The following is a 27,888-nucleotide window of genomic DNA, read 5'->3' on the forward strand; positions in this document are numbered from 1 at the left end:
AGAAAAATTCATAAAATGCTATGAGAATTATTTATAGTTTTAATAAATTAAAAAAAAATGTAAATCAAATATTTCGTCTGATCCTGACATTCTTTGATAATAATAAATACGTAATATTCACTAATCAAAATATCATATTTAAGCGTATTTTACAACCGGGCAATGTCGGGCGGCCTACTTTCTCACCCGCTACATAATTAGCTGAAAAATGCGACGCTCGCTCTTTGTTTATAAAAAAGCGGTTAGAGCACTGTAAAAGTGGTGGACGAATGTTTGTATAAATAGACATTTGACGAGATTATTTACGGGCGCCGCTCCCGTGGGTCGATCGGTAGAACTACTGACTGTCAACGAAATGGTTCTAGGTTCAATCCTCGTCTTGGGAGAGGTGCTAGTCTAGCGGCACTGATGGGTTGGGATACAAGGAAACAGGACTGTATGTCGATGACTACATATATATATATATATATATATATATATATATATAAATTTAAAGGGGCTAGAACAGTAGTCTAAAGAGCAGAGTGTATTTTAATGTGATAGTAAAATTATTAATTTAATTAAAATACAAGAGAAGAACAGTGCTCGTTGTAATTCAGATATATAATAAGCTCGATAGGCAAATATCCTAGAGCTACTTTAATATTTAGTAATGTGATTGATAATTTAAAATTACAAATTAGAATAAAAAATAAAAAATCTGTTTTATAAGAAGGAACACGACAAAGTCAATAATTTGTACGATCGTTTCGGAAACGATGTTTTTATTGTAATAGACATTAATCATGGACAATAATTTTGACATATAGTTTTTTGGAACAAAGTTTCCTCATGAGCAAAAGTATTAGGTGTTTTTTTTATATATAAAAGACACCATAAATAAACATACATTTTTTAAGTAAGGCGGATGTATCTTTTAATTGTTCGCCTTTTGAAAACCGTAATTATCGTCAAAGCATTCATTTGGATGTTAAGTGTAGCTTATAAATGCACGAAATGTTTAATTTTCAAAATAATTTTTGATGCACTTTGCATTTTGAATGTAATGCATTTTGAAAATTAAACATTTCGTGCATTTGTAAGCTACACTCAACATCCAAATGAATGCTTTGACGATAATTACGGTTTTCAAAAGGCGAACAATTAAGATACATCTGCCTTACTTAAAAAAATGCTAAGTTTATTTATGGCGTCTTTTATATATATATATATATATATATATATATATATATATATATATATATATATATATAAAACACCCAATACTTTTGCTGATGAGGAGACTTTGTTTAAAAAAAACTATATGTCAAAATTATTGTCCATGACTTAATGTCTATCACAATAAAAACATCGTTTCCGAAACGATCGTACAAATTATTGGCTTTGTTGTGTTCCTTCTTATGAAACAGATTTTTAATTTTTAATTTGAATTTGAATTTGAATTTTAAATTATCAAGCACATTAATATATATATATATATATATATATATATATATATATATATATATATATATAGTGAATGAATGACAAAAGACTATATTCCAAAGTTTATGATGTTGGCCATCTTATAAGTTATTCCAGTAATTCAGTTGACATTTACAATCCTTACACGCACGCACACACACACACACACACACACACACACACACACACACACACACACACACACACACACACACACACGGCATAATCATGTTGACACATCGGTTCCTATTAGATCACCAGTCAGCACTAAAATCGGTGAGCATTTTGGAAGTCCATATGCTGGATGGACTCTCCACTTTTCTCGTCATTATTTCCAGTCGTCCTAGGTTGACACATTTTTTTTCGTTACTGAGACGGTTATTAGGGTCTTATTTTTGTAGGTAGAGATAAGGCTGATACGTGTGTAAGGGTAACAGATCCAATATTTCTACAGTGAAAAGCACCGTAGAATTGAAAATATAAGAAATCAATTTTATAACCAAATTCCTTGTTAAGAATGTTTTTCAATAAATGTAATGAATTCAAATAAAATATTTCGTTGATAATGTAGTTCTCATTAAACTTAGAACATTACAATAAAAAAACTACGGACACCTTCTCGAAGCATTTTTAATGAAACCCAATCATAAAAGGGCCCGGTACGAAGCACCTATCACTGCATATAATGTAACGATTGTTATTTATGTAATAAAATCATATATAACTATACTTTATTAGAAATCTTGCGAAATTTGAAACTCTTCGAAGATACTGGGACATTTCAATGTACATATAATGACTTGCAAAATGACTAATGTATTTTGTTTCAAACAATGTAAAAAACAGATACCATGTCGTTGAGTTAGACAAAGACTCCAATGATTCTGGTCACAGTACCAATATTATATGTACGTGTTTCAATCGCTATAAAATAAGCTTACAAAGTTTATAATAAAACGCATTATAATGTTGAATCTGAATTTATTTGTAATTATTAAGATTTGAAAATGGAAGAACAAACGTATAAAACACAGGTAGTAAAAATCATAGTGCAAATTTCATTTTGTTTTAATTAAGCGTGGATATTAAAACAAAAGCTATACAAAGAATCAACTACGAAACAATTTCATCGCTATTAATGATGCTTTATTCATCTGGGTAGCAGCATATTAAATATTTATTGTATAATAAATATTGTATTGTATTGTATTCTTTAGAGAGGATGCTATATTCTGGAAGAAAAAAAGACAAAAATTATAACTTTAAATTATATTTCATTCACTTAAATAGAAATAACTACACTTCCTTAAGTACCTGGCGCGTTTCAATAATAATGATTCCTTTTTTTTAATTCCGTCTGAATGGATTAGACGGGATTGCAATTGCATTGTTTTGATGACTCAGCTTATCCATTCATGACCTGAAAGTTTCATCTTTCTGTTTCAGAGACAATAGGAAAGCAACCCTTATCATGAACGTTCGTCAAAGGTAAAGACGCATGATTGAATTCCTAGCAAAAATGCATTTAGAATGGTAGTAACTATGCAGAAAGATAACACCTGGATCACAACATGTCGCTCGTTTTAATAGCACCACTGCTGTCCTCGTAGCTCTTCAATATTTTAAGTTAAAAAATTGGTGAGTTAACTTTTGGAACGACACTCGTAGTAGTTACCGTTATAGTATCTTCTATAATACGATTAAGCCGTCTAAACGCCTCTTATATGCGAGAATCTTACACTATGTATAGCTTGCTTTTAGCAACCACACCATTATGGATTTTAATATCTACCATGCCAGTTGGCTTAGTAAATTATTATTCAACTATCTGTTTTTCACACGGTGTTCTATCTGGCATTTTGGATAAAGAATTACACAGGAAGACTTATTGCAACAGGAACAAAAGAAATATAATATGCAAAGTATATAAAACACGAAATAATAAAACAATAAACAAGTTTAAATTTATAATGAAGGTTTTACGTATAATTAATTACCGTTTTTATTTCCGCGTGTGTGGTCGAATTCAGGTCCTGTCTGTGGTGTTGAAGTTTTCCCAGAATGCAATTCCCAATCGAAATCATCAGAATTCACATTTTGCCATGTACAAGAATCATCCTCGAAATCGCAATCACCTACAAAATAAATCGTTCAAAATACAAATTATATAAATAAGATAATATATTCGTACTGCGAGGTTATAGCTGCTAATATATATATATATATATATATATATATATATATATATATATATATATATATATATATATATATATATGATGGCAGTAGAGTTTACCTTCCTAGAAGTACACCCAATGAAACAAACTGTGTTTACCAAAAAGTGCTCAATGAGTAAACAGAGCAGGTATATTAAATCTATTTATACAGACATTAATAGCTACATATGTGCATACATGTTTCTGTAATCACCAAGCACGGGTGATTATAAAAACATGTATGCACATATGTAGCCATTAATGTCTGTATAAATAAATTATATATATATATATATATATATATATATATATATATATATATATATATATATATATATAGACCAGCGAAGGAGTGCGATAAAATTGAAAATGTCCCACTATGACATATAAAACAAAAAGAGGAAATCGCCATGTATTATATTTGTATCAACGTTAAAAGAAGCAATCCGTGTTCACATGTTGAACAGAAAGAGAAAAAGGTGAAATATCCCCGCATTATTATTCTTAATCCACATAGCAATACGATAGCGTGTTATTTTGTGTGTAACGCTTGCATCTTTTTTCTTCCGAGTGACTGTCGTTCAATTGCTATGACCTTCCATTTCTTGTAATAAATAATTTTACCAAGAATTCTTTATAAGTTCAAGTTTCGGTTTCGATCAAAGCTGATGCCACCCAAGTCATCTATTTTTTTTTAATAAATAATTTTACCAGGAATTCTTCATAAGTTTTGGTTTCAGTTTCGATTATAGCTGTAGAAACTATAAATGTTGTGAATTATTCTATGGATTTCGGCCTTTGGATTATTTTCGACCATCTTCCAATTACGCGATTCCGTTGGATTTTGCTTGTACGAATGGAAATTTAACTAACTTTCTTGGATTTTATCGTCATTGGATACTTTATATTTCACCTGACTATCCATTCACATGAAATAACCTTTTTCTTCACCCTATTCCCCCTGCTTCACTTTTTGTTATCAAGTAAGATCCCACATTTTGCTAAATCCTACCATCTGATGAGAAGGAAAGTATTTCTTCGAAACTCTGCGGATCAAGGACTATCCACTTATTTAGTGCTTCCTTTTCAAATTAAATATGTTTTAACTCTTTTTCAAAGTGTTTTATAAACTATTTTAATAAATTTAAGGCTGTTTGCTTGTTTGAAATTAAAAGAATGACCAGGATGCAATTAATGAGATAATAATGGATTTAACAGTACAGTGTTCTTTATATATATATATATATATATATATATATATATATATATATATATATATATATATATATATAATTTTCGCTTTTATCTTTAAAAGTAAATAAATAAGAGAAATAGCTAATAAAGTATATTACTAATCGAAACAAAAGTATAAATAACTAAAATTAATATACATATACAGTGTAACCCTTGTATAAGATACCCGGATATAAGCGACTTCTTCTCTGGTCCCGATAGCTTTCATATCCGTGTTACACTGTATACAGTTAGATTTTACTAAGAATAATTAATTTTTAACCGAATTATTTGTGAAAATTGATTGAACATGTATTTTTGTCTGTGTTTTTTTTTATGTCTGTAACAGTTAAATAAACTAGTGCTTTGTACGTAAGAAGCGTTATATGAAGTGCTCTTCTACTTACCTGAACAAAATAGACCAAATTCTGGATATCAGAGACTTTTTCTCCGGTTCCGACAGCTCTATTATATCCTGGTATATCTGCATATATATTTAACTTTTAGGCTGTCTTTATACTTTGTTTCCATTGAATTATACCTCCATAAATACGTATAATGTAGTAGAAATTTATTACACACACACACTATATATATATATATATATATATATATATATATATATATATATATATATTCATATTGGTAAAATGTTTAAGGTACCTATAAATGAGCATTCTCCTGCGGTGAAAGAAACATCGTCCAACGCAATGTCGGCTCGGTTATCCTTCCCAACTGTTGCTTCAAACATTATCTGTAAATACAAGAGATATATCGTGTGTAAGTTAATAATAAACTTGAGAAGTTGAATGTCTTACTATTTCTAGAACTATTGTAAGAAAGAAATTATCTTAAATAAACTTACAAATCTGGTTTAATAAATAAAATAACTAATGAAAAATAATAAGGGAAGATCATTCAGATATGAAAACAGTAATCTCTACTTCAGGACAAACATCTTCATATTTGTTTACAAAATATGAATATTTTAGATTTTCTTCAAAAAGCTATTTGTGGAAAGGCGGATAAGTTCATACATGGTGAATACCGCGGTTGACACACAGGTATGTTAGGCAGTTTAGTAATTGATATATATTAGTATGTAACCAAGTACTATCTGTTGCATTATCAGGTTACCGCCGATTAAACTGATACGCTTATTACTACTGACTAGTAATTCGAGTCACCAAACGAACTAAAAGCAAAACGAACCAACAGTCTTCTAGGCTATATAACGCCAACGTTTACGATGGCAAACGATAGATAGTATTTAAATTAAATGTTCTTCAGATATGGAAGAACTCTCGATGTTTTGATTCCCTTTTTAATGGATTCGATTCTCTTTTAATCTAGTAGTGCCACTATGATATGCTTACCCTCAACCAGCATTACTTACGCTGCATACATCTGTCTTTTGTATTAAGCTGGTGCAAAAATAATGTCGTTTTCTGGCGTTTAACAACGTAAAAAACCCCACTTTATTCTTGCACATCGGTGCAAAAGAGTGAAAATTAAAAAAATTGAATTTGCCCGTTGAAAGTGAAGGCATTACGAATACGCATGCGTAACGTAATAACTATTGGTTCATGTTTTAACTTTTAGCTTTGCAGCAAACACGTCTTCATAGCTCAGGCATTAACGTCAAACGATAAAGTAAATCGTAAGCTAAACGCTTTGGTTTCGATTCTCGGTGGTAGCGCACGAGTCATTAAAAAATATTTAAAATCATTACTATATATTGGGTTCAATATAATATAATGATAACTATGAAATTTGCATTAATCAAACTATAATATTTAAGCGTCTTTTACGACCGAATAATGCTGGGCAGCTAGCACAGTATAATAACTGAGACAAAAGAAAAAAAACAAAACAAAATACTATCCTCAAAACGTATGAGATGTTTGGCGTGTCGGACATCCGGGTTTCAGTGAGAAAAACATTCTGCTGATAATTACATATCTTTAAAGGTTGAAATTAATGTGTGAATAACTAATTTGAATGAAAATAACCTCGACTAGCCTACACATGCAGCAAAATTTAACTTCTTCAGTATATAATTCCCGAATGTTTTCTGATCTAATAATATTTTCCCTTAAAATGCTAGACCTTAAAATTCATTTCCCGTCTTCTGCTTTCCTAACTATAAACTTGCAAATATTTGAATGTAATGCGAACGTTCATTTCGTAGTTTTACTCTCTACTTAGAAATTTCTACCTGTACAAATTGTAACTAGTGGTAGTCTCTTAGAGTTTCTGGTTTGGGGCGAGTAAATGTTAAAAAAAAAAAAGAAGAAAAAAATACAAGTCATATGCTAAAGGAAATGCAGAAGATTTAAAAATTAAAACAACTGTTTCAATTTGTGTCAGACCTTATATCCAGCAGCAGTGGTTAGTTTATCGATGGTCACCCTGTTTACTTCCCAGTAAATACCGTGGTTACCGGATGTGAAATAAATCTGTTGGTTGTCCTTACTACGTCCGGCATCCTATACAAAAGTAAAATAAAAATACAAAGAAAAAAAAAAAGACAGCAAAAATGAAATAGGAAAGCAATAATCAAAATAGCTTATAAGTTTTATAATTAAATTGCTGTTTTTTTTAATCAAGTTTGTCATAAGTTTTTTTTTTTGTTTTTAATTGACGAAGTGTAATAAAAAAATAATACTGATGGACAATTATTTGTTGGTAAACTAGAACAACTCCCAAGTCCGCATTAAGCTGAGTTAGGCATGACCTCTATAATTAGGGAGGCCTTGTCACTAAAAATAACGTCACGCCTAAGGTTCAAACAACAAGATCTGTCGAACAATCAGGCTGTCGATAATGAATGAGTGCTTGTTAAAAATAAACGTAAGAAAAATATAAGTAGAGATATTCTCTACCGTAAGTCAAATTCTTATAACAAAGCGACGGGGGCGGGGTGTTTCCGGATTTATAAATGTCTTATCTTATGGCATGTTTTAAGTTAGGAGTTAGGAGTTGGGTAAAATGTCCATTTACAATTTAAGAACTTTGCTGGAATATGTTAATAAAATTATTTGCTTTAGAACAAAGTGTAGCATCTGTTCTGATGATACACTTAGTATATTCTGTCCCCAGTCAGTGATAGAGAAGTGATTCTAGACTGAGGACACTTTTATTTTTTTCAATCATAAGTTTGAGGCACGTAAATAAGAACAAACGATTTCACTATTCTATGAAATGCGCTGATTTATTTATGCATATTTAAAACGCTAGGCAATTTTATTTTCGTCCGTATGTTATCACCCTTCACCCATATGTGACATATATGATGCCACTCGTTTAGCAATATCAAATAAATATATTTAATAAGTGAAAATCGTGTTATCGAATAATAGTATTTAGTTGAGAATTAATGTATCACTAATTAAGGTGCTAATATAGAGAGTGATCCGCGCTATATTTTTTAAATCGTATTTCCACGTTTAATTAAAGTTTTATGATATGTTTATTATTCAATTGTAAGGTTAAAGTACAGAATAGGTACAAAACACCCTCCCCCTTTGTTAAGAATGGCTTTTTAAAATATTAACCTTATTATTTCAGCACGGATCACTCTCTGCATGAGTACCCTAATTAATATTACGTCTATTAATGTTACACTAATTAATATTACGTTAATTAATATTACGCTAATTAACGTTACGCTAAGAAGTTAACGAATAGTTATTGTTTTGAAAAGAGTTAATTTGCTACAATCTTTAAGTTTTAATAAATGCATAAAGAAGAAACATATCCGTTATATTTATTTAAATAATATTGTCGATTATTTTTACAGATGAAGGAAGAGCCATTTCTTGTTAATTAACTTTGATACGTTTATTATTTCAAAAATGAATATTATTTTAACGGTGAATTAGATATAGTGATTTAAAAAGTACCGTGGAAATCCTACGAAGCTCTGCTAGTGTATTACTTATTTTTACGTTCGTGTAGCTGACGATATAGTCTTATCCGGTGTCATTTGAAGATGCTCGTCGTTAAAAGTTTATGGTTACCATTGATCAGCGCCATTGATCATGAACAGCATAGATATAAACTACAGACTTTCGATGACTTTACTATGCCAAATCCTACGCCTCCAGCCTGAGTTGAGCAGCCACCCCCGAAGAAACAGATGAGTTGCCAAAATGAAGAGTCTTTGATGAATACAATGGACTGTTGCGTTGTGTGCTCTCAGTATATATAACTGCGTGGACAAATGGTCGCCCGACAAGTTTACCGACGAGTGTATATTTGGAATGACAACTAAAAAACTAAAAGCCTCGAATGTTTACAAAAGAATTCGAGTTTATTTTAAACAATCTTTTTTTACACTTTGGTGTCGGTTGTCACTGACTCCACTAGCGAGGAGAGAGGTGTTGTTAGAGATAGGTGGCGTGGCGGGGGTGTTGACAGATGACAGACTTGTTCTCACCGCGTCGGCCGGCTACTCTTTTTGTAAAACCAAAACATCTTTGTTTATATTGGTATCGGTCACGTTTCTCTAGCCCCAGCTGCGAATGTCAGCTGCATTCCGATCTGGTCATAAAATATTTGTTGATGTTATTATTTTTGATTAATTCAAAGCATAATTGTCCCAATAATCCACAACCGTTGTTTTTGATTGTAGGCCAATTTCCTTTTGTTTGTTTGGCCTTGAAACATCACCGTATTCCAATTATGTGTGTCACTAGCTCAGGTGACGCTCGTGTCCAACATTCCATGTTGCCATGTTTGAAACGTGACCCTCACATCACATTCTTGGCTTGCCTCTCCGATTTCTTCACAGCCTGTCCCCTTATTATACAACAGGACTAAAAAAAAAAAAAAGCAGCTAATAAAATAGCTTCGCTTCGATTCTCTTTCTATGAAAGACTCTGGGAATATGCTTCTAGTGATAATGCTTATTATTTAGTTCAATTTAATAACCCAATGGTTAATGGCTAACAGAACCTGTGGAAATTCCACGATAGTTGAAAATGTAATGTTATGACCCTTTAGGCTGTGATCATAGCGTAGTATCTGTTTACTGTGGCAAGCGGGAGCAATGGTCAAAACATTATTATTATTGTTATTGTGTTCTTATTAATTGATTTGAGCGACGGATGCTCGCTGAATCAGTTATTATGATTAGAAGAATAAACAATTAAATTGAGGAAGAAATGATTGACGTGAAAATCGCAAAAGGAATGCGAAAATAGAAAATAGATGTAAACATTCTTTTCGATTTGGATAAACAAATAACTAGATGGAAACATTAGGTTGGTCTGAGACACGTAATTATGTGACGTGGGAGAACAAGTGATGTAATTAGTTTTGGAGAGATTCGGAGAGTTGAGGATTGACCACCAGAGCGGACAGACAGCTAGGAGCGGGCTGTATGAACAGAAAATGAAGACTAACTGCAGATCCTGTGAAAACCAATTGAGGCAACTGTAATAAATTTATATTACAAAAATATAAAGAGTTGTTTTAATGGTTTCACAAATAAGAACAGTTGTCTCAATTATATGGCGCTGATCGCTTCATAGTTCGTCACGGAGCAGCGGGAAGATACAGAAGAAGTCTTCAAGAAAAAAGGTATGAAGCATATATTATTCTTCTTGTATATGACTGTAAAACTATCCCGTGTGATAAGTCTCATGCAACATGATTCAGTTTACACGTCAATATTATGTCCTCCTAGCTAAACAACATACATACGATTTATACGTTTATTAATTGTCTGTTAAAAGAACAATATCTTACATCCACTAGATAACACATGACACGTTTTAATATATCATCTCTTCCAACATAAACCAATATACAACAGAAAATTTTAAAAACACATAATAAATAAAATAAATAAAAAATAAAATAAATAAAAAATAAAATAAAACAAATAACGACGAATTAAAAACAACTTTTGGTGCTAGTGCAGAGAGTAATCCGCGCTATTTTTTAAAAATCGTATTTCCAAGTTTAATTAAAGTTTTATGATATATTTTGTTATTCAATTGTAAGGTTACAGTATAGAATAGGTACAAAATACCCTCCCCTCCCCATGTTAAGAATGGCTTTTTAAATAATAACGTTATTATTTACGTCCGGATCACTCTATGCATTAGGACCCAACTTTTCTAGCAAATTCTTTTTAACCTTTTATAGCTAAAAGAATTAATTTTAAAAATTTAGTTTTTATTCAGTGAAAAGTTAATACACAACACATTTCTCATTAATCTATGTATCCGATGATGATGTTATTTTGCGACACTTGACATACGGACAAGTAAATTAATACATAGATACTATAAAATAAGACATTTATATATTTATTTATTGAAAATAAGAATTGTGTACAACATCAATGATAGAACTAAGAGAACTTACATGAGCAATGTTTCTTTCATTAAACTGCCCGTCTGTGAAATACAGTACCGCAGGACTGCTTCTCGACTGAATATAACATTATGGTTTTCAAGTTCAATGCAAAGAAATCATTGTTGAGCTGTCCTTTTAAATAATCAAATACTACTACTACTACTACTACTACTAATAATAATAATAATAAGGGTGATTTGTAATTAGTGTGTACTTCTATCTAACATTTTAATAAACAAAAAACTTGAATTTCGCTACAATAAGTGCAGGAGTACGTTTTTTTTTGTTTTGTTTTTAACAGAAATTAAAAGTGTTTTTTTTGTTCAAATTCAAAAAAAAAAAAAAAGGTACCAGTGCACTTATTGATCCGTGCTGAAATAATTGTTCAGAAAGCCATTCTTAACATGGGGAGGGGAGGGTGTTTTGTAGCTATTCTGTACTTTGACTTCAAAATATAATTAAAAAAGACATCATAAAACTTTAATTAAACTTGGAAATACTCTTAAAAAAATTGGATTAGCACAAAAAAAAACAAAAAAAAGCTAAGGAAGTCATTCCGAATTTTTAAAACTATAAATAAATGAATGATAAAAAAAAGATGTTGTTGAACTATAAACATTTAACATTCAGAAATATAACCACATAAATAAATATTATTTTGGTACTCAGTCAGAGAGTGATCCGTGCTGAAATAATAACGTTATTATTTAAAAAGCCATTCTTAATATGGGGAGGGGAGAGTGTTTTGTACCTATTCTGTACTTTAACCTTACAATTGAATAATAAAAAAGACATATCATAAAACTTTAATTAAACGTGGAAATACGATTTAAAAAATAGCGCGGATCAGTAAAAGTGCACCGGCACCATTATTTTTAAACTTTAACTTATAACTATTTCACCATATTAACCACATCCATTTAAGAAAAACCCTAAAACAATTTTGTAGCGTTTAAATTGGCTGCGGACATGACTCCGAAAAGAAGATCCGGTGTAAACAATAAAAAGTCCCCTCTCAAATAATACCACCAATTTTAACTTTTCGGAATAATATTAAATGTTTAGGCGGGCCTGAAGGAGAGTGCCTTCCCCCTAAAAAAATGCACGTTTTATACCTTTTTTAAGTTTATTTCCGACGATTATCATAGATTTCACACTTAAATATCATATTAGCAGAAAAAAATTGGGGGGAAAAACAATTTAATCACTTTTAAGAAGGGGGTTTACTTTTTCGTTTTTACGTTCTACTTGCATTGATAATTGACTTATTGTCCATTTCTCTACCGACGTGTCACGTGATTAGAACGTTATAACGAGAGAGTGAACCCCCTTCTTAAAAGTTATTATTTTTTTTTCAGATTTTTTTCGGTATTGCATAGTTTAAAAAATAAAAATAACGGAAAAAGATTATATTGTACGTATCCGATAGTAAGCTGTATTCCTGAGTAACAATGTAGTTTTATAAGAGGTAATTAATCTACAAAAAGAATATTTATAAATTATAGACGTTAGGCGTTCCTATAATTAGCTTTACTCAAATGTCTAGGAAATCAAAAGAACTACTTACCACCGTGTAAATAGTGAAATTGCCGATGCCACTGCCATACATGTGGTAGTAAAACTGCAAGCAAACACTAGTGGAGTCTTTGTACAGCGGAGTGATCATCCGGGCTACGGTGCCCTTTTTTTGTTTTGATCCTTCGATGTACATATAATGACCTGCAATCAAAGCAAAATATAAAATTGATCCAATTAGAATGGTGTATTGTGTTAAAGCTATTTTTTGTACTTTTGGGCAATGAATTTTTCTCAGATAGATTTATCAATTTCGTCCAAACAGATGGTAAAATCCATACAATTTGGATGTAAACTTTTATATCCTTTTCTTTAACTTCCCTTACTCTATGGCTTTTAATTACTCAATCAATTTTTAACTGTGATTTTCCATGTATCACTGACTTTAGCAAATAAGGTGTAAACCATTATAACTATTTGCTAATATTTTCTCCTCTGAAGAGATGGTAGACTTCAAAATCCTATAGGATAAGGAGTTAAAATATTTCTAATGTATTCTTTGTCTTACATAGAATAATAAAAATCTTTGATATGTCAAATCTGGAGTCTATAGACTGGAAATTGATAGAGTAGTTTGGTAGGGGAATGTACGCACACAGAAAGACAGTTTCACACACACATATGCATGTATATATATATATATATATATATATATATATATATATATATATATACATCATATGTATATGTGTATATATGGTAAAACGACGAAATACAGTGACCCTAGGCTACGTTTTTTCAGGTTACGGTGTGGAATTTGATTATATACATGTGTATTATACACTGTACTGTATTTTGTTACTAATCTTTAATGCCGTATCCCGGAGTTGTACTGCATATATAAGTGATTTATTTGCTGCGTATGCAAGAAGTTTCTACTAAACCCCTCTCTGAAGATAAAGTATTTGATATATAGGTTATTTGGAGTTGTAACACAATTCCGATTTGGTTCTCGTCCGGTAAAATAGCAACGCCGAGTGGACTGCCAGTATTTCATATACTTTATAATGCCTCAGCCTTAATGTGAAAGCCGTACATACTTTAAGAAGATGATTTTTTACCTTCTGCTGTATTTGTAGTATGGTCTGTCGCCGGGCCAGTATTAGACGTTGCAGTTTCTCCACTGTTTCGCCGCCAGAAATAATTCGGACTTCCGGTCACGTGCTTGTAGCCGCAGATGTTATTGCTTTCAAAATCGCAATTTCGGTCGCCGATTGAAATTGGCTTCTCTGTAATTCCTGGTTTAGGTGTGGTGATATCATCTGAAAACAAGAAAACTCCAAGTTGGTCATATATTTCTGAGATTTGTGTAAAGTTTCCATAAACTGTGGCTAACTTTTATAAATATTCTTATCACGAAAGACATACATTGCATGTTTTCCGACTATTGTCCCATTGAGCTCATATATTTATACTTCTACTGCGTTTGGACCATTATATGCTACAACATTCTTCGAGTGTATCGTTAAAGGCTGGGTTAGAATCAGCAATTTATGGTTTATTAACTTGCTTGACCAAGAGCAACACCCTCAAACTCCAGACATTCATCAACAGATGTGTCAGAAAAATCCTAAACATCAGATGGCCAGAGACTTCATCTCCAATGAATAATTGTGGGGCAAAACCAACCAAACTCCAATGGAGATAGAGATCAAAAAACGAAAATGGAACTGGATTAGCCACACCTTGCGAAAGCCTGTATCCAATATCACCAGGCAGGCTCTTGAATGGAACCCGCAAGTCAAGCTTAAAATTGGTCGCCCGAGGCAGACATGGAAAAGAAGCATTGAGGCTGAGACCAGGGCTGCCGGAATGACATGGGCCGAACTGAAGAGGACCAGTCAGAACCGGATCCGTTGGAGGAGCGTCGTTGCAGCCGTATGTTCCCCAAGGAATTAAGGAATCAAGGAATCAAGAGGCCTACCCCCCCCCCAAAAAAAAACCCAAAGCCTGCTTGATTCTGTTGACATTGGTTACTCGATGCCTTTTTAGAAACAAATACTCACAGGAATGATCGTGGAAAGTTATCAAACTTCCTAGATTAAAATTTCGTTATGAGTTTGAGAGTATTTGAAAACGAGTCGATATCCATTTCACGACAATCGCATCAAAAGCATATTCTGTATTCACGCGTTTCCCGTATTTCATGAAATATAATTTTGCTGTTTTTTTTTTAAAGATTCAGACTGTTGAACATTGATAGTCATATCCACGATATGTAGGAATATGTGGAAATAGTTGGTCTGGTTTTTCTGTTTCACGGCATATCGACCCCTTTCCGGTTATTTAATGCCGAATCTAATGATTTTCGAAAAAAAAAATTTTTTTTTCTATATTTTCAAACAATTGTTCCTGGTGTTTGGTTGTTTTGTAGAGAAAAAAATAGGTGTTTTTTTTTTTTTTTTTACTTTGTAGAGCATGATTGAGTTTTAAAAAGTCCGGTTAATTTTAGGTCAGACAGTCTGATTTGAAAGCAGGAGTGTGGAGCGTTGCTTAAGGAGATAACCTCACATGATAAAATTTAATCTAAAGTCTTTCTCATTTCCCGTGCCTTCATTTTCTTAATTTTTCCCGTATTTTAAAGTAATTAAGAATAAACTTCTAAATCATCAGTTCATTAGATTTTAACACGTAAAAGATAATAATAGTTTAAAAAATAATCAGATGTAAATCGGAGAAGCACGAAAAGCGCCTCGGTCGAAAAATACATGGGAGTAAAAATAACAATGTTGACGGGTGAAATACTCAGAAGGAAAGCAATGACTCCGTCTATAATTTCATACAGAAATTATCTAAAAAAAAAAAACTTTTGACAATACTGAAATTCCGCACCAAAGCATAAAATAATGAATGATAAATATATTAATTTAATTTATTTATTTCGGACTATTATCCTCATCTTTCTTAGTTGTTCTTCGGAGCCCGTGGCGTAGTGGATAGAGACGTTGAATATCTACAGTTCCAGGTGAGAATTGTCTGAAGATAGCGGTTTCAATCCTGCACAAAGCCGACCAGAGACTTACTTTGCCAAAACGTGGTGAGGTAACAACTATAGAAGGCAGTAATTGCTGAGGATGCAGTTAGGAGATTCAGAGTTCCTATCCCGTCACGGTTACCACCTCACCAAGGCTAGAGGAATAGTTGGCAGAAACGTCGTGAAAACAACAACTAAGAAAGATGAGAATAATAGTCCGCAATAAATAAATTAATAAAAATACTCATCTCAATAATGAATTCCAATTAATATATATTCATACGGCTAAATGTCGAATGAAGACATCTATCAAAATATCCAATGAGATCATCCACATAAATCTAAAACAAATTCAGCGTTTCGTGATACTAATGGGTTGTTATATAATGCAGCCACCAACAATGTGGCGATGCCAAACATGGTCAAGTTTAAAATGAAAGTAAAACCACCCTTTTCTCCTTACATAACCCATATGTAAAAATAAGTTTATCAACATGGGAATATTCACTATACAAATTAAAATAAATTCGCCCTTTCTGTCGAGACAATGTTATTATAAAAAATAACCCTGTTTTAAATAATGTTTTGTTTTTATCTTGGATGATGTCTTATTGGATTGATTTGTGTTAAATTGTAGAAGAATGATTCTTAAGATGTACAACACGAAAAACAGTGTATTTGACGATATAATTTCGATGTAAACGCAGTTTGCGTAGTACCAGTGCAGAATAAATTTTTTTTTTACATGGGGGTCACCACTTATCAAGGCCCGAAGGCTACTCAGGGATAAGGGTTATTGCGTGTACAGTAATCAATGAGATAGTATTGTAGTAATCATTAGTATTGGGGGTTTTCATAGAGTGTCTTACTTAAGGGGGGGGCTGTTTGTCAGGAGTTTGTTTATGTTGGACTTGAAAACGTCCAAGTTGTAGTCAGGTGGGAAACATGCAACCGGCAGAGAGTTCCACTGGCGTGCAGTTCTAAGAAAGAAACTTTGTTCATGGAATCTACGTTTGGGTTTAGGCACAGTGGGGGAAATTATTGACATTAGTTTCGGGTGTTTCTCGTGAAAGATTGGGGACGGGGATGGGGGATTGGAGCTCAGACGAGCACCTGCCATGGAAATAACGATAAAACAAAGACAGGCTCGCAACGTCTCTTCTGTGGGAGAGAGGTTGCAGGGAAGAGAAAAGGGCATCCCCCCACTAAACCACGAAGTCTATTTTGTACTCTGTCAAGGCAGGATAGGCTGTTTTTAGCAGCTCCTGCTCAGATGTGGCAGCAGTACTCCATCTTTGGACGTACTTGGCTTTTATACAGATAGAGAATTGCATCAGTAGTGAGATATCTTCTGGAGCGGTAGAAGGATCCCACCATTTTCCCAGCGTCCCTGGCAACAGCTTTGATGTACGTGTTCCATTTCAGATCAGGAGTAAAGGTCAAACCCAGAAGCTTGTCAAAACATGGAACCTCCCCAAGACGAGAGCCATCCATTTCAATTGATGCCAGAAAGTCCAGTTCTTATTCTGTGGAATGTCTATCTTTATCTTTATCTCTTTCTTTCACTCGCTTTCTCTCTCTTCCTTCATTGGAAGTCAGTTGGTTGGTTCGTTGTTTTTGTTTTACGGCAGATCAACTCTTATCAGGTAATTTAATGCCGACTCCAGTGATTTTGAAGAAAAAAATAATAGAATATATTTATTTTCTTCAAGTGGGTTTCTATTTAACCCATAGTTGGGCCCCTAACAGGTACTACCACTCCGACCTAGGAGCAATAGAAATTAAAGGGTGGCTCCCCACTCCCCAAAGCCCACAAGCTGGGGCCTCACCATTAGATATAGTTTAAGGTCATGTTCAGGACCTCATTGAAAGTGAGGAGCATTTAATTATAATTGTATTTTTTAAAACAGTCGAGGCGTTGGACTCCGTCAAAAGCAGACTTATAACAGTTGTGTCTGGTCGTAAGTGATAACGGACGTAGGTCGGCAATCACTTAAGTTCAATATGCCCCTCCAGTGTTAAATAAAATAATTATACTTTTATAAAAATATCTACTTATAAAAGCTTTCCATCTTCAGCAACAGCATTCATTTCTGGAAATTGGTTCCTGCAATTTACTGCCGACGATAAAAACGCTGTCCATAACGACGCAATGAAGACACAAGAAGCGACCTATGCCAACCGATTATAGCCGACGCCATCTTGACCCGTTGATGTTTCTATTGTCCATGTACCTATCGTTGGATATCGTTTTATTGTTTATCTCCCGGGAAGGCGGTTGCTGTTCCCAGGACGTTTCCCAACCAAGCAACTCTCTCCGGGTTCACGACTTATTTGTCATAATTCTATATTTGATGTGAAATCTAGTCTAATAAATCAATATATAATACAGCATATTTTTTACATTGGATATGATAATCTTATGGTGTTTATATCTGTATGGATTTGATAGCGATTGTCCAATAACTTTTGTAATATCGGCAGTTGACACTGTTCTTTATTTGAGGACCTTCTGGAAATTTTGAAATGAACCCTTCTTTTAATGTAGACCATTCTAATGCCATATTACATATCTTTAGATATTATACATTGATCAATTTCTTCTAAAGTTCCATCACCGTGGATTGAATTTACTCTGAAGAAAAAGAAAGGAATAATAGTGGATTTTTTTTCATGGAAATCGCTCCAGGCAAGACGTGAAGCCACGTAATGTAAAGAGATAACAATAAAGAAAGATGATTATAGAAAAGATAAAAAGTGTCTATTGACCTTAGCGTTGAAAAGAACAATGTTAAAAGTAGGGTGAAAACAGTAGCCAGGAAGGGAGTTCCACAAGCCCGCTGTTCTTTGAAAGAAGATACTTGAATAGGAAACTGTATTACAATGAGGCATCAAAACAGTGAATTGATGGGGACTATTAGATCAACGAGTCAAACGAGCGGAAACAAAATTCCGAAGAACACATACTATGATAGTATTTATAGAAAAAAAACCTGAGACTAGCAACATCACGTCTGCAATGTATTACAAAAAAGGACATAACGGCGCGATATCCAGACACAGAATAAAACAAGAAAATAGAAAGGGATAAAGAGTGGGAAAATGAAGAAAACGAAAGGAAAGACTCAAGAATCGAACACAACAGTGTATGTAAGAAAATAAATTTAAATCGATCGCAAGCTTTGGCATACAAGTAAAGACACTAAAATGGTAAGAATATTTTAATCACTAATACTATAGCTTCATCTTTACATATGGCATTGGCCCGAGCGATATATGCAGTGACTCAGTTTTGCAAAGCCTGGATGTAGGACCAGATTCTGGTCACACTTTTACCAATTACATAATGCCTCGCTATGTTATTCCGAAACGGAACATACCGGCAGTGGAAATTGTTATTTCACTCCTCACTAGTTGGTTACGTAAAATTTTATTCGGTTAATAAAGCTGAAGAGTACAGTGTATTATTTTTGAGATTGTACTGCAATGGAATGCAACAAAATAATTTTTATTGACTTTTTCCGTTACGTCATATAAAAGATATTCGATCATTAAAACGGAAAAGAAAAGTTTGGTGCATAAATATTTACCTCCAGCATTGCAACTTCCATACGTCAATAGAATGTCATCAAGGGCAATTGTTTCATGGGGTTTGCCATTTACCTTAGCTTCAAATACAATCTAAAATTAAATAAACAAAAAATGTGATTAGTGTCTGTATTCTGTTATTAAAGAAATGTGTTTCTTTCTCTTTCTTTCTCTCTTTCTCTCTTTCTCTCTCTCTCTCTCTCTCTCTCTCTATATATATATATATATATATATATATATATATATATCGTTTTACACTTTTACGGTATGTAGGTGTTGAATAATAATCTAGTCTTATTCATATTGCCCGAATCAGAAGTTTGCACTGGGAGTCAAATTTTGGATTCATGAATTGAGGGTCGACAATTTTTGCAGAAATCAAAATCTGAATTCAAAGTGTTTTTAAAAAAAAATCTTATTCGATAGTCATTTCTCACATGGTTTTTAGCCGATTATTTGTCTATGGAGTTCAGGAGTCGATAATCACAAGCAGGAGTAAAAGACAGCTGAACAAAATTGATTATTCGCCTGTAAATCAGAATTCAGGGTCATTTAGGCTTTTTACATCTTATGAAGCTGTGCGTTATATTCAATCGATTCTGACACTCAATGTTTTATATATATATATATATATATATATATATATATATATATATATTTAGTGGACATGGTAATTAATAAAAACTGATAAAAGTGATCAATACTGTTGTAGAGCAAATATGCGTTTCATTTTTTATTTTTTATTTTATTTTTTTATTACCGTATCTTTCTGTTAAGTTACATTATTGTTTCGGCTACACAGCCGTATTTTGGCCGTCTGTAGCGTCCTCAGACTTTTACAGAATATATATATATATATATATATATATATATATAAGCGGTTTTCTCCTATAAATATTATTTACCACTCAAACAATATTTTCAATATATGTGCTTAAAAACAAAATACTGTTTACTCACACCTGAACATTTTGTTAACCGCATTTCCTTTCGTCTGATAATATGAGCCAATATTAAAAATCCATCGATTAAGGAAATAAACATAACTCCCATCTATATATTTCTTGTGTCAAACAATAAATTCTTAACTCGAATATATGTGTTTATATTTTGATTTTCAGAATTTTATTTGAAACTTAAACTGATATATATATATATATATATATATATATATATATATATATATATATATATATATATATATATACGAGGGGCGTGCAACAGGTAATGCCCCTGGCCCACTTCCAGTTGTCTGATCTAGCTGAAATTTTGCATGTGCAATGATTTATATCTTACGGGTTATGTGGCAAATTATAGCTCTGAACTAATTGTGGTTTCTGTTTTACAGGTGTTTCAACTGAGTCAGGTGTGAAATAGACCCTGTTGAATATCAAGTAGTGATCCTGTTTTTGTATTTGAAATGACGCACATCTCAGGAGAGTTTTGATGAAATGAAAGAAACGTATGGTAATAATGCCCCATCATATGACCTTGTAAAACGCTGGCATCGTGAATTCAAACTTGACCGGAAGTCTGTGGAAACAGCTCCCAGACCTGGGCGTCCCTCCTTCTGCCATTGATGAGGAATCTGTCCGTCAAGTTGAGGCTGCCATTTTGGAAGATCGGCGCATTACTATTCGCCAAATAGCCCAATACGTCAAGATTAATACAGGGTCTGTAGAAACTATCATTCATGACTATTTGCATATGCATAAGGTGTCTGCCAGATGGATTCCCGGGGTGCCCACACCACTCTAGAAGCGAGAACACGTTGAGTGCTCGATGATGAATTTGGAGATGTGCGAAGAAGATGAGTCAAAGTTTTTCAACAAAGCACTTGGACTCACCACCTCCAAAGAAGGCAAGATCATGCCCACAGTCTTCTGGGACCAGGATGGAGTAGTGATGACAGATTTCCTGGCAAAGGGTACCACAATTACAGGATCCTTTTATGCTTCACTTTTGAGGAAATTAAGGGAAGCTATCAAAAATCAAAAGGCGGGGCAAGATCAGCAAAGGTACTCTCCTCCTGCAGGAGAACGCTCCGGTCCACAACTCGCCAGATCATAAGCACGGGCATGTGGTTATGAAATCCTTCCGCATCCTCCCTACTCTCCTGATCTTACATCCTCTGACTTTCACCTTTTCTCAGCCATGAAGTTGTTTTTAAAAGGAAAGCGTTTCCCAGATGATGCAGCCTTAATTTCTGAAGTCACGTCGTGGTTGGAGGACCAACCTTGGATGCTCTACAAAAACGGCCTCCAGAGCTGCATCAAACGATGGGAGAAATGCATAACTCTGGGTGGTTCCTATGTAGAGAAAGACTATTAACTGTGCCAAGTTTCGTTGCTCTACTGCTATGGGAAGTAGGTCAGGGGCATTACTTATTGCACGCCCCTCGTGTATATATATATATATATATATATATATATATATATATATAAAACTAGCTTCAATATCAAAAATATTTTTGTACCTGTATATGGAGGGAGGTGGTGTTTGATCAACACTGCTGGGAAGCCATGATTTAATATGCTATTTTGTTTTTAAATCGCCGAAACAGTGTTTCATGGTAAACGAATCATGGGCATTAGTACTATTGTTTGTTTATGTAAGTAAAACTATTCATTAATATGGCAGATTAATTGATTTACTGACAAAATAATGTTCCAACGAAGAACATTATTTTCATAGTTTTAACGGCTTTAGAGAAACTTTCAAGATGATATATATAAAATTTAAACACGGTAGTGTTTGAATATATGGGTAAATGGCAGTTTTAGTCATTTACAACTGCTTTAAAGTTTCACCGCTCACTCATTTTTCGACTAAATTTCAAACAATTATTACAGTTTATAGATCACCTTCTCTGGAATACTGTGAAAAATTTTACAAGTTTTGTTCAGTAAAAGAAAAGTTATGATGAATTTACTGGTGTTCAAAATCGTAAAAAAATCGTAAGGAGGTGAGCAAAGTTTTTTTATGACTGGTTTCCATTGCAACCACGTCGCTTCAGCGCCTACTGTTGCTACCAATTAACCGCTCTCGTGAAAAGAGCAGTAACAAGTGAAACAGATAGAATGAAAGGACGTTATTGGGGGGATTTTATTGAAAGCAGACGAGTGCCGTACATTGATATTACATATTTCTATGCTATGTTTATAGAAACAAAAAAAAAAGACTGAGATTAAACAAATAACAAGTGAATTCACTGGAAGCCTGGAAAAATAATGGACTACAATAGAAAAATGCGTGCATGAAAAGTAATATGGTTAAGCTTAAACATGGAAAAGTAAAAGACTAGTTGTAAAAACTGAAAAAAAAAAGGTCGAGATATTCTAGTAAAAAAATATAATAAATTTATAACTTAAAATATTGCAGCATTAAGGATTTAAAAAAAATAATCTACAGCATTATATAATCAATTCTTAATGCTGCACGCCTACAACTGCACGAAGTGCAACCAGCTGGCCAACCTTCTATCCATCATGCAGCGCCACTACGAAGCATTGCGGCTTAAGAGTAAAAGGAGCAGATGAAAGAACAAATAATATTAACTTACTTGGAACTTTTGTTTCATTTGGAAATTAACCTTCCCTAGGTTCCATTTATTCGGGTGTGAGCCTGATTGTTTCCAATGGGCATTCCTATTACGGTCGAAATCTGTCACAGGAGAGATGAAGACACGTAACGTATCGACGTCTTTGCCGTACATGAAATACCAAAACTGGAGGCACATGTTTTCCTTCTTTGGAGTGGTTGTTGGACTGAACAGGCGAGCAGCACCAACGATCTTATTTGGAGCTTGGACATAAATATAACTTCCTTCTGTTAAAGAAACAAAAAAAGAAAATCAAAATCAATATCACATAGCCATGTAAAAAAAATCACCATTTGTAAACATATTATTTAGTAAGGAGTGTAAAACCATGTCTCAAACGGCAGATCTGGAGAAAAGTTTAGTGTAGAAAACAGTTAACACAAGAAAATACTGATGAGCTGGATTACAGAATTAATATTAAATTGAATAAGTTTATATAGTTTTAGTGATAAAACAGCCCATTTTTAAAAATAGGCTGTCTGGCCTATCCCAAATGCGGCTAATCTCTCTCTTTCTCCCCTCTCTCTCTAGTCAAATAAGATGAGAAGCGGTGACTTTCGTCTGGGCGATCGATTTTCAATCCTTGCTTGAGGTAGTTGCTAGTCTAGCTACACTGATAGACTTTGATACGGTTAAACAGTACTGTAAGTGGATGACTATAAATGATCCCCCATCTTGAGTTGAGAATATTGGAGAGCGAAATAACAAATTGCAGTTAACGTAAAAAGCAATGCCCGTTGTGTAAACAAATGAACAGGCGTTTGGATAATGTTAAAACATTGTAATTTTGCATACCCATCTCAGAATCAGCCAAATAGCGTAACAGTGAAAACCGCTGGCTGTTGCCTGGGCAGGTGACTTTCAATCCTGACTTGAAGTAGTTGCTAGTTTAACCGCATTTATAAGCTGTGATACAGCGAAACAGTACTGTATGCGAATGACTCCCTCCCTCTCTCTCTCTCTATATATATATATATATATATCTCTCTAAAGAACTTTGTGTGGGTTCGTTCTCATAGACGGCTTTTTTGAAATTGCACACATATGTACTTCATGTGTCTGGGAATATTCTTCAATAGGTGTTGTATGGAGATGCTTCCGATTAGTACCGAATGTAAGTAATCGAGAAAATCCGATTCAAGAAAGAACCTCCTGACTTTAACAAATTAGGTTCTTTGATAAACAGAGACACGTTCGATATGAATGTTTCTCTTTAGAGGACAATTCACCCATAATACTTGACATTTGGCTTTTAAACTTTAATTCAAGCTATTATAGATAAAAATAACTAAATAAAATAAACAATAGGTTCTCTACAGTATATATATATATATATATATATATATATATATATAAGTGAAAGTGTCTGTCTGTGTGTGTACATTTCCTTACACAATAACTCCGTCAATTTTCAGTCTACAAACTCGAAATTTGATATACAGGGTAGTGAGATTTAAGAAAAATCTTTGTAATCAGTTTTCGGCCAGAAATTTAGCTGTTAAGGGGTCAATGTTCAACGATTTGACCTTTGAGAACTCTACCAAATTCTTCTGCCAATTTTGAGTCTAAACACTTGAAATTTTAAATATAGGTTTCTTGGACATGGATCTGACTTAATAACTTGATTTGAGCCCCGAACAATAAATCTTAAGGGGTCATAATAGGGGTCAAAGTTAAAAAAATTTTTTACCTCTGCGGTCTATACCAAATCACTGAGACAATTTCTGGTCTAAACATTTGAAATGTTACATAAAGGGTCTTCAGAGATACGGCAAGCTTTTAATCGGTTTTGGTCGAAAATTTGAGCTACCAATATAAAAATCTTTGTTTGCATGTCTGCCTAAAACTTTCGACAGTGGCGACGGATTTTTACAAGATCAGTTTCGTTTTGAAGCTCGACCCTTCACACGACAAATCCCGAAAAATTGGCTAAAAACATTAATTTCTTCACCTTCAACTGGCACTTTTCTGTAGGGAGGGCTCGTTTTTTTCGCCGATATTTTCGAAAGTTATCCCCTCTTTTCGATGTTGTAGCCTTTATTTAAAACTACGTAACTTCCGGTTTGGCGGTGGTCGTAACAGCAAAGACGTCACGTTTTTACCCCGTTCTTTTCATCCCTCGCGGTACGGGTTCGAGCCTGCCTTCCTACTACTACTACTTTTTTTTTGCTCAATACACACCTCCAAACACCCATGTTAGTTAGTATATATATATATATATATATATGTATATATGTATGTGTGTGTGTGTGAGGGGTATGTGTGTGTGTGTGCGTGTGTGTGTGTGCTACAATGTATTGTGGACAAAATCACTGCGGGGAGACATCTTAAGATACCTCCTGGTGTATCGTATTGGGTAACCAACTTGAGCAGGGAATCAATTGATTTGATTGAAAATGTGCGATTTCATCGATGTCGATAACAATAAAATATTGGGACTGTGGAAGATTCGTTGATCCTCATTCAATCCCTGGCAACTTCGAATCTCCTTCTAATATCAACATAATTTTTTTTAAGTACATAGAATATTTTATCCGTTAATATGTTAGTATTTTACATGAAAAGAGCTTGGTAGTAAGTTATGAAACTATATCTGACCATTAGGCTACACGGAATATTTCGCGTTTCATCCTCGAAAAAGCCCGGAATTTTCGCCTAACGAGTCCTAACGGAGATAAATCGCGGAAAATTTTATTTCTCTATATATTTTTTATAACTCACTATTTTTCGTTCTTTCCCTTTCTTGCTCTCTGTCTCTCTCTCTCCATATATATATATATATATATATATTCCAGTAAAACTAGCAAAAAAAGTCAGTTAGGTTTTGCTTGGCCCGGGAGACAGAGGTTCCTCTGTGGATCTGTCTGTCTGTCTGTCTTTAGTTGGAAGAAATGTTTGTCTTAATTGCAAGTCTGGCGTTCATTACGTTGCCTACTTTTCAGAAATTTTGTTAGTCACTTTTTGTTTTAATTCTAAAGAAAATTCACGTAAGACATAAATTCTTTAACAAACGTTTTACATCTAGGCCTAATCATGTTATGTGCAACTACTTATTTACGTTTTAATTTCATAAAATAACGATTATGATACTGGTTATGACCATCGTCTTGTAGCACAGGAATCTTTTTACTGAAGGCAGATGCGGTTCTCGTGATTCATTTTCTAATTTCTTTATTCATCTGATACAGCGCATTCCCTGGTCAGAAACAGTTTATGAGCGCGTGGGAAAGTATTAGCACGAGCGAAGGATTACTGGCTTGCGAAGAGATAAGTAGCAGCAGCAACAGCATATGCAAATTAGGAAATGTGCACGAGAAGGGAAAATAAAAAAAGAAAGAAAAATGCACGACATGCTCAGGGCAGAAGCTAATTGCGCATCGAAGAAAATGGACGTGTAATGTTGAGGACGATAATGGGCCGGCTGTGATCGGCATGCGGTCGAAGGAAGGAGAAATGCTCAGGTAAAATAAACATGTGGCTGCGGGAGGCTTTTGCCGAAAGTAATTGTCATAAATACTTTTGTTTGAAAAGAAAAAAAATTCTGACTCAGAACCAAGAGAAACGTGCAATTCTATAAACGCCATGAAATAAAATAAAATAAAATATATCGAGTGTTGAATGTCGTTCCTCATTACAGATCCTCAGTATAAATCCAAAGACGGAAGAAGGTATGTTCTCCCCTTTTTGGATTGAATAACCATCTAAATAGATGTTTATTCAAACCATAAGAAACTGCTGTAAATTGTTCTATGCCCCCATTTGTTGACTCTTTGTTAAACTATTAGTTCAACAGTTTGTTGAACGTAAAGTCACTTATAAATAAATGTGCACACACACACACACTAGATGTCATCACACGGATCGATAAGCATACACTAGAAATGATACGTACGGTGATAGAAACACACACGAATACTAGATGATCACAACACGTTACGTACTCACGTTTTATACAGGCTTATTCAATAGATACGTTACACACGTTAAAGACACCCGTAAATATATACACAGTTATGAACTAATACGAAGGTTTTACTATTATTTATAATATTTGTATAAATACTATTTATATTATTTATAAATTTGATGTTTACAAAACACTAAAATTAGTATTTATAGTTTAGTAAAAAATGAATATGCATATATATATATATATATATATATATATATATATATATATATATATATATATATATATATATGGAATCAAAATGTTGGCTCTTCAATTTTACCAGACAAAGTGCATATATATTTTTAAAGGAGTTGGTGTTTAATCTGCATTGTTGGGGTACCGTGAGCTAAAATACTGTTTCGTTTTAACTCCCTAAAACAGTTTTTCGTGGTAAAGAAATAATGTTAACAGTAGGCAGTGTTTATCTGGGTTATCTACGTAAATGTATGATGGAATTGACTTACTTCCTGTAGTGTGGTCAGTTTTTGGACTTGTTCGGTGCGGATGTGTTCCAGGTTTTGCCATTCTCCAGTTCACCTTGAAATGCTTCATTTGGTACCAACCACACAAATCTTTAGTAAATTCGCAATGTAAAATCATTTCTGAAAAAAAAAATAAACAAAGAAAGAATGTATTTGTAATTTGAAATATCGTTGATGAAGATGAAGAAAAAAAATGAAACATTGATATAAGGAATAAGATAATAGATTTTCTTGAAATTTATTTAATTCACTTTATTCAATGAAATTTGGCAAAAATGGTGATGGTATATATGAGGTTAGCTGATCGAAATGCGGCGTGAATATACATACTGGGTTTCGCCATATTAAATATATTTTTTGGATGAAATTCTTGCGGTGAATATATGATAATATATAAAAACGTTCATGTATAGCTCACTTGGCTTGAAGCGTCA

General features: G+C 33.5%; 1 protein-coding gene across 1 annotated transcript in view; it reads right to left on the minus strand.

Moving 5' to 3' along the window:
* The window catches only part of LOC145292797 (MAM and LDL-receptor class A domain-containing protein 2-like), a 100,886-nt gene that overhangs the window by 20,649 nt on the left and 52,349 nt on the right, over window positions 1–27,888 (minus strand). Inside the window, exons 11-18 of the mRNA XM_080138836.1 lie at window positions 27,437–27,574; window positions 22,982–23,247; window positions 19,422–19,512; window positions 13,919–14,119; window positions 12,850–13,001; window positions 7,286–7,402; window positions 5,577–5,667; window positions 3,462–3,599 (exon numbers count right to left, since the gene is read on the minus strand). Of these exons, the coding sequence (XP_079994962.1) occupies window positions 3,462–3,599; window positions 5,577–5,667; window positions 7,286–7,402; window positions 12,850–13,001; window positions 13,919–14,119; window positions 19,422–19,512; window positions 22,982–23,247; window positions 27,437–27,574 (1,194 nt within the window). The remainder of the gene's footprint in view (window positions 1–3,461; window positions 3,600–5,576; window positions 5,668–7,285; window positions 7,403–12,849; window positions 13,002–13,918; window positions 14,120–19,421; window positions 19,513–22,981; window positions 23,248–27,436; window positions 27,575–27,888) is intronic.

This window comes from Euprymna scolopes, chromosome 14 (assembly GCF_053919585.1).
Source record: "Euprymna scolopes isolate OS-2025 chromosome 14, ASM5391958v1, whole genome shotgun sequence".
NCBI lineage: Eukaryota > Metazoa > Mollusca > Cephalopoda > Sepiida > Sepiolidae > Euprymna > Euprymna scolopes.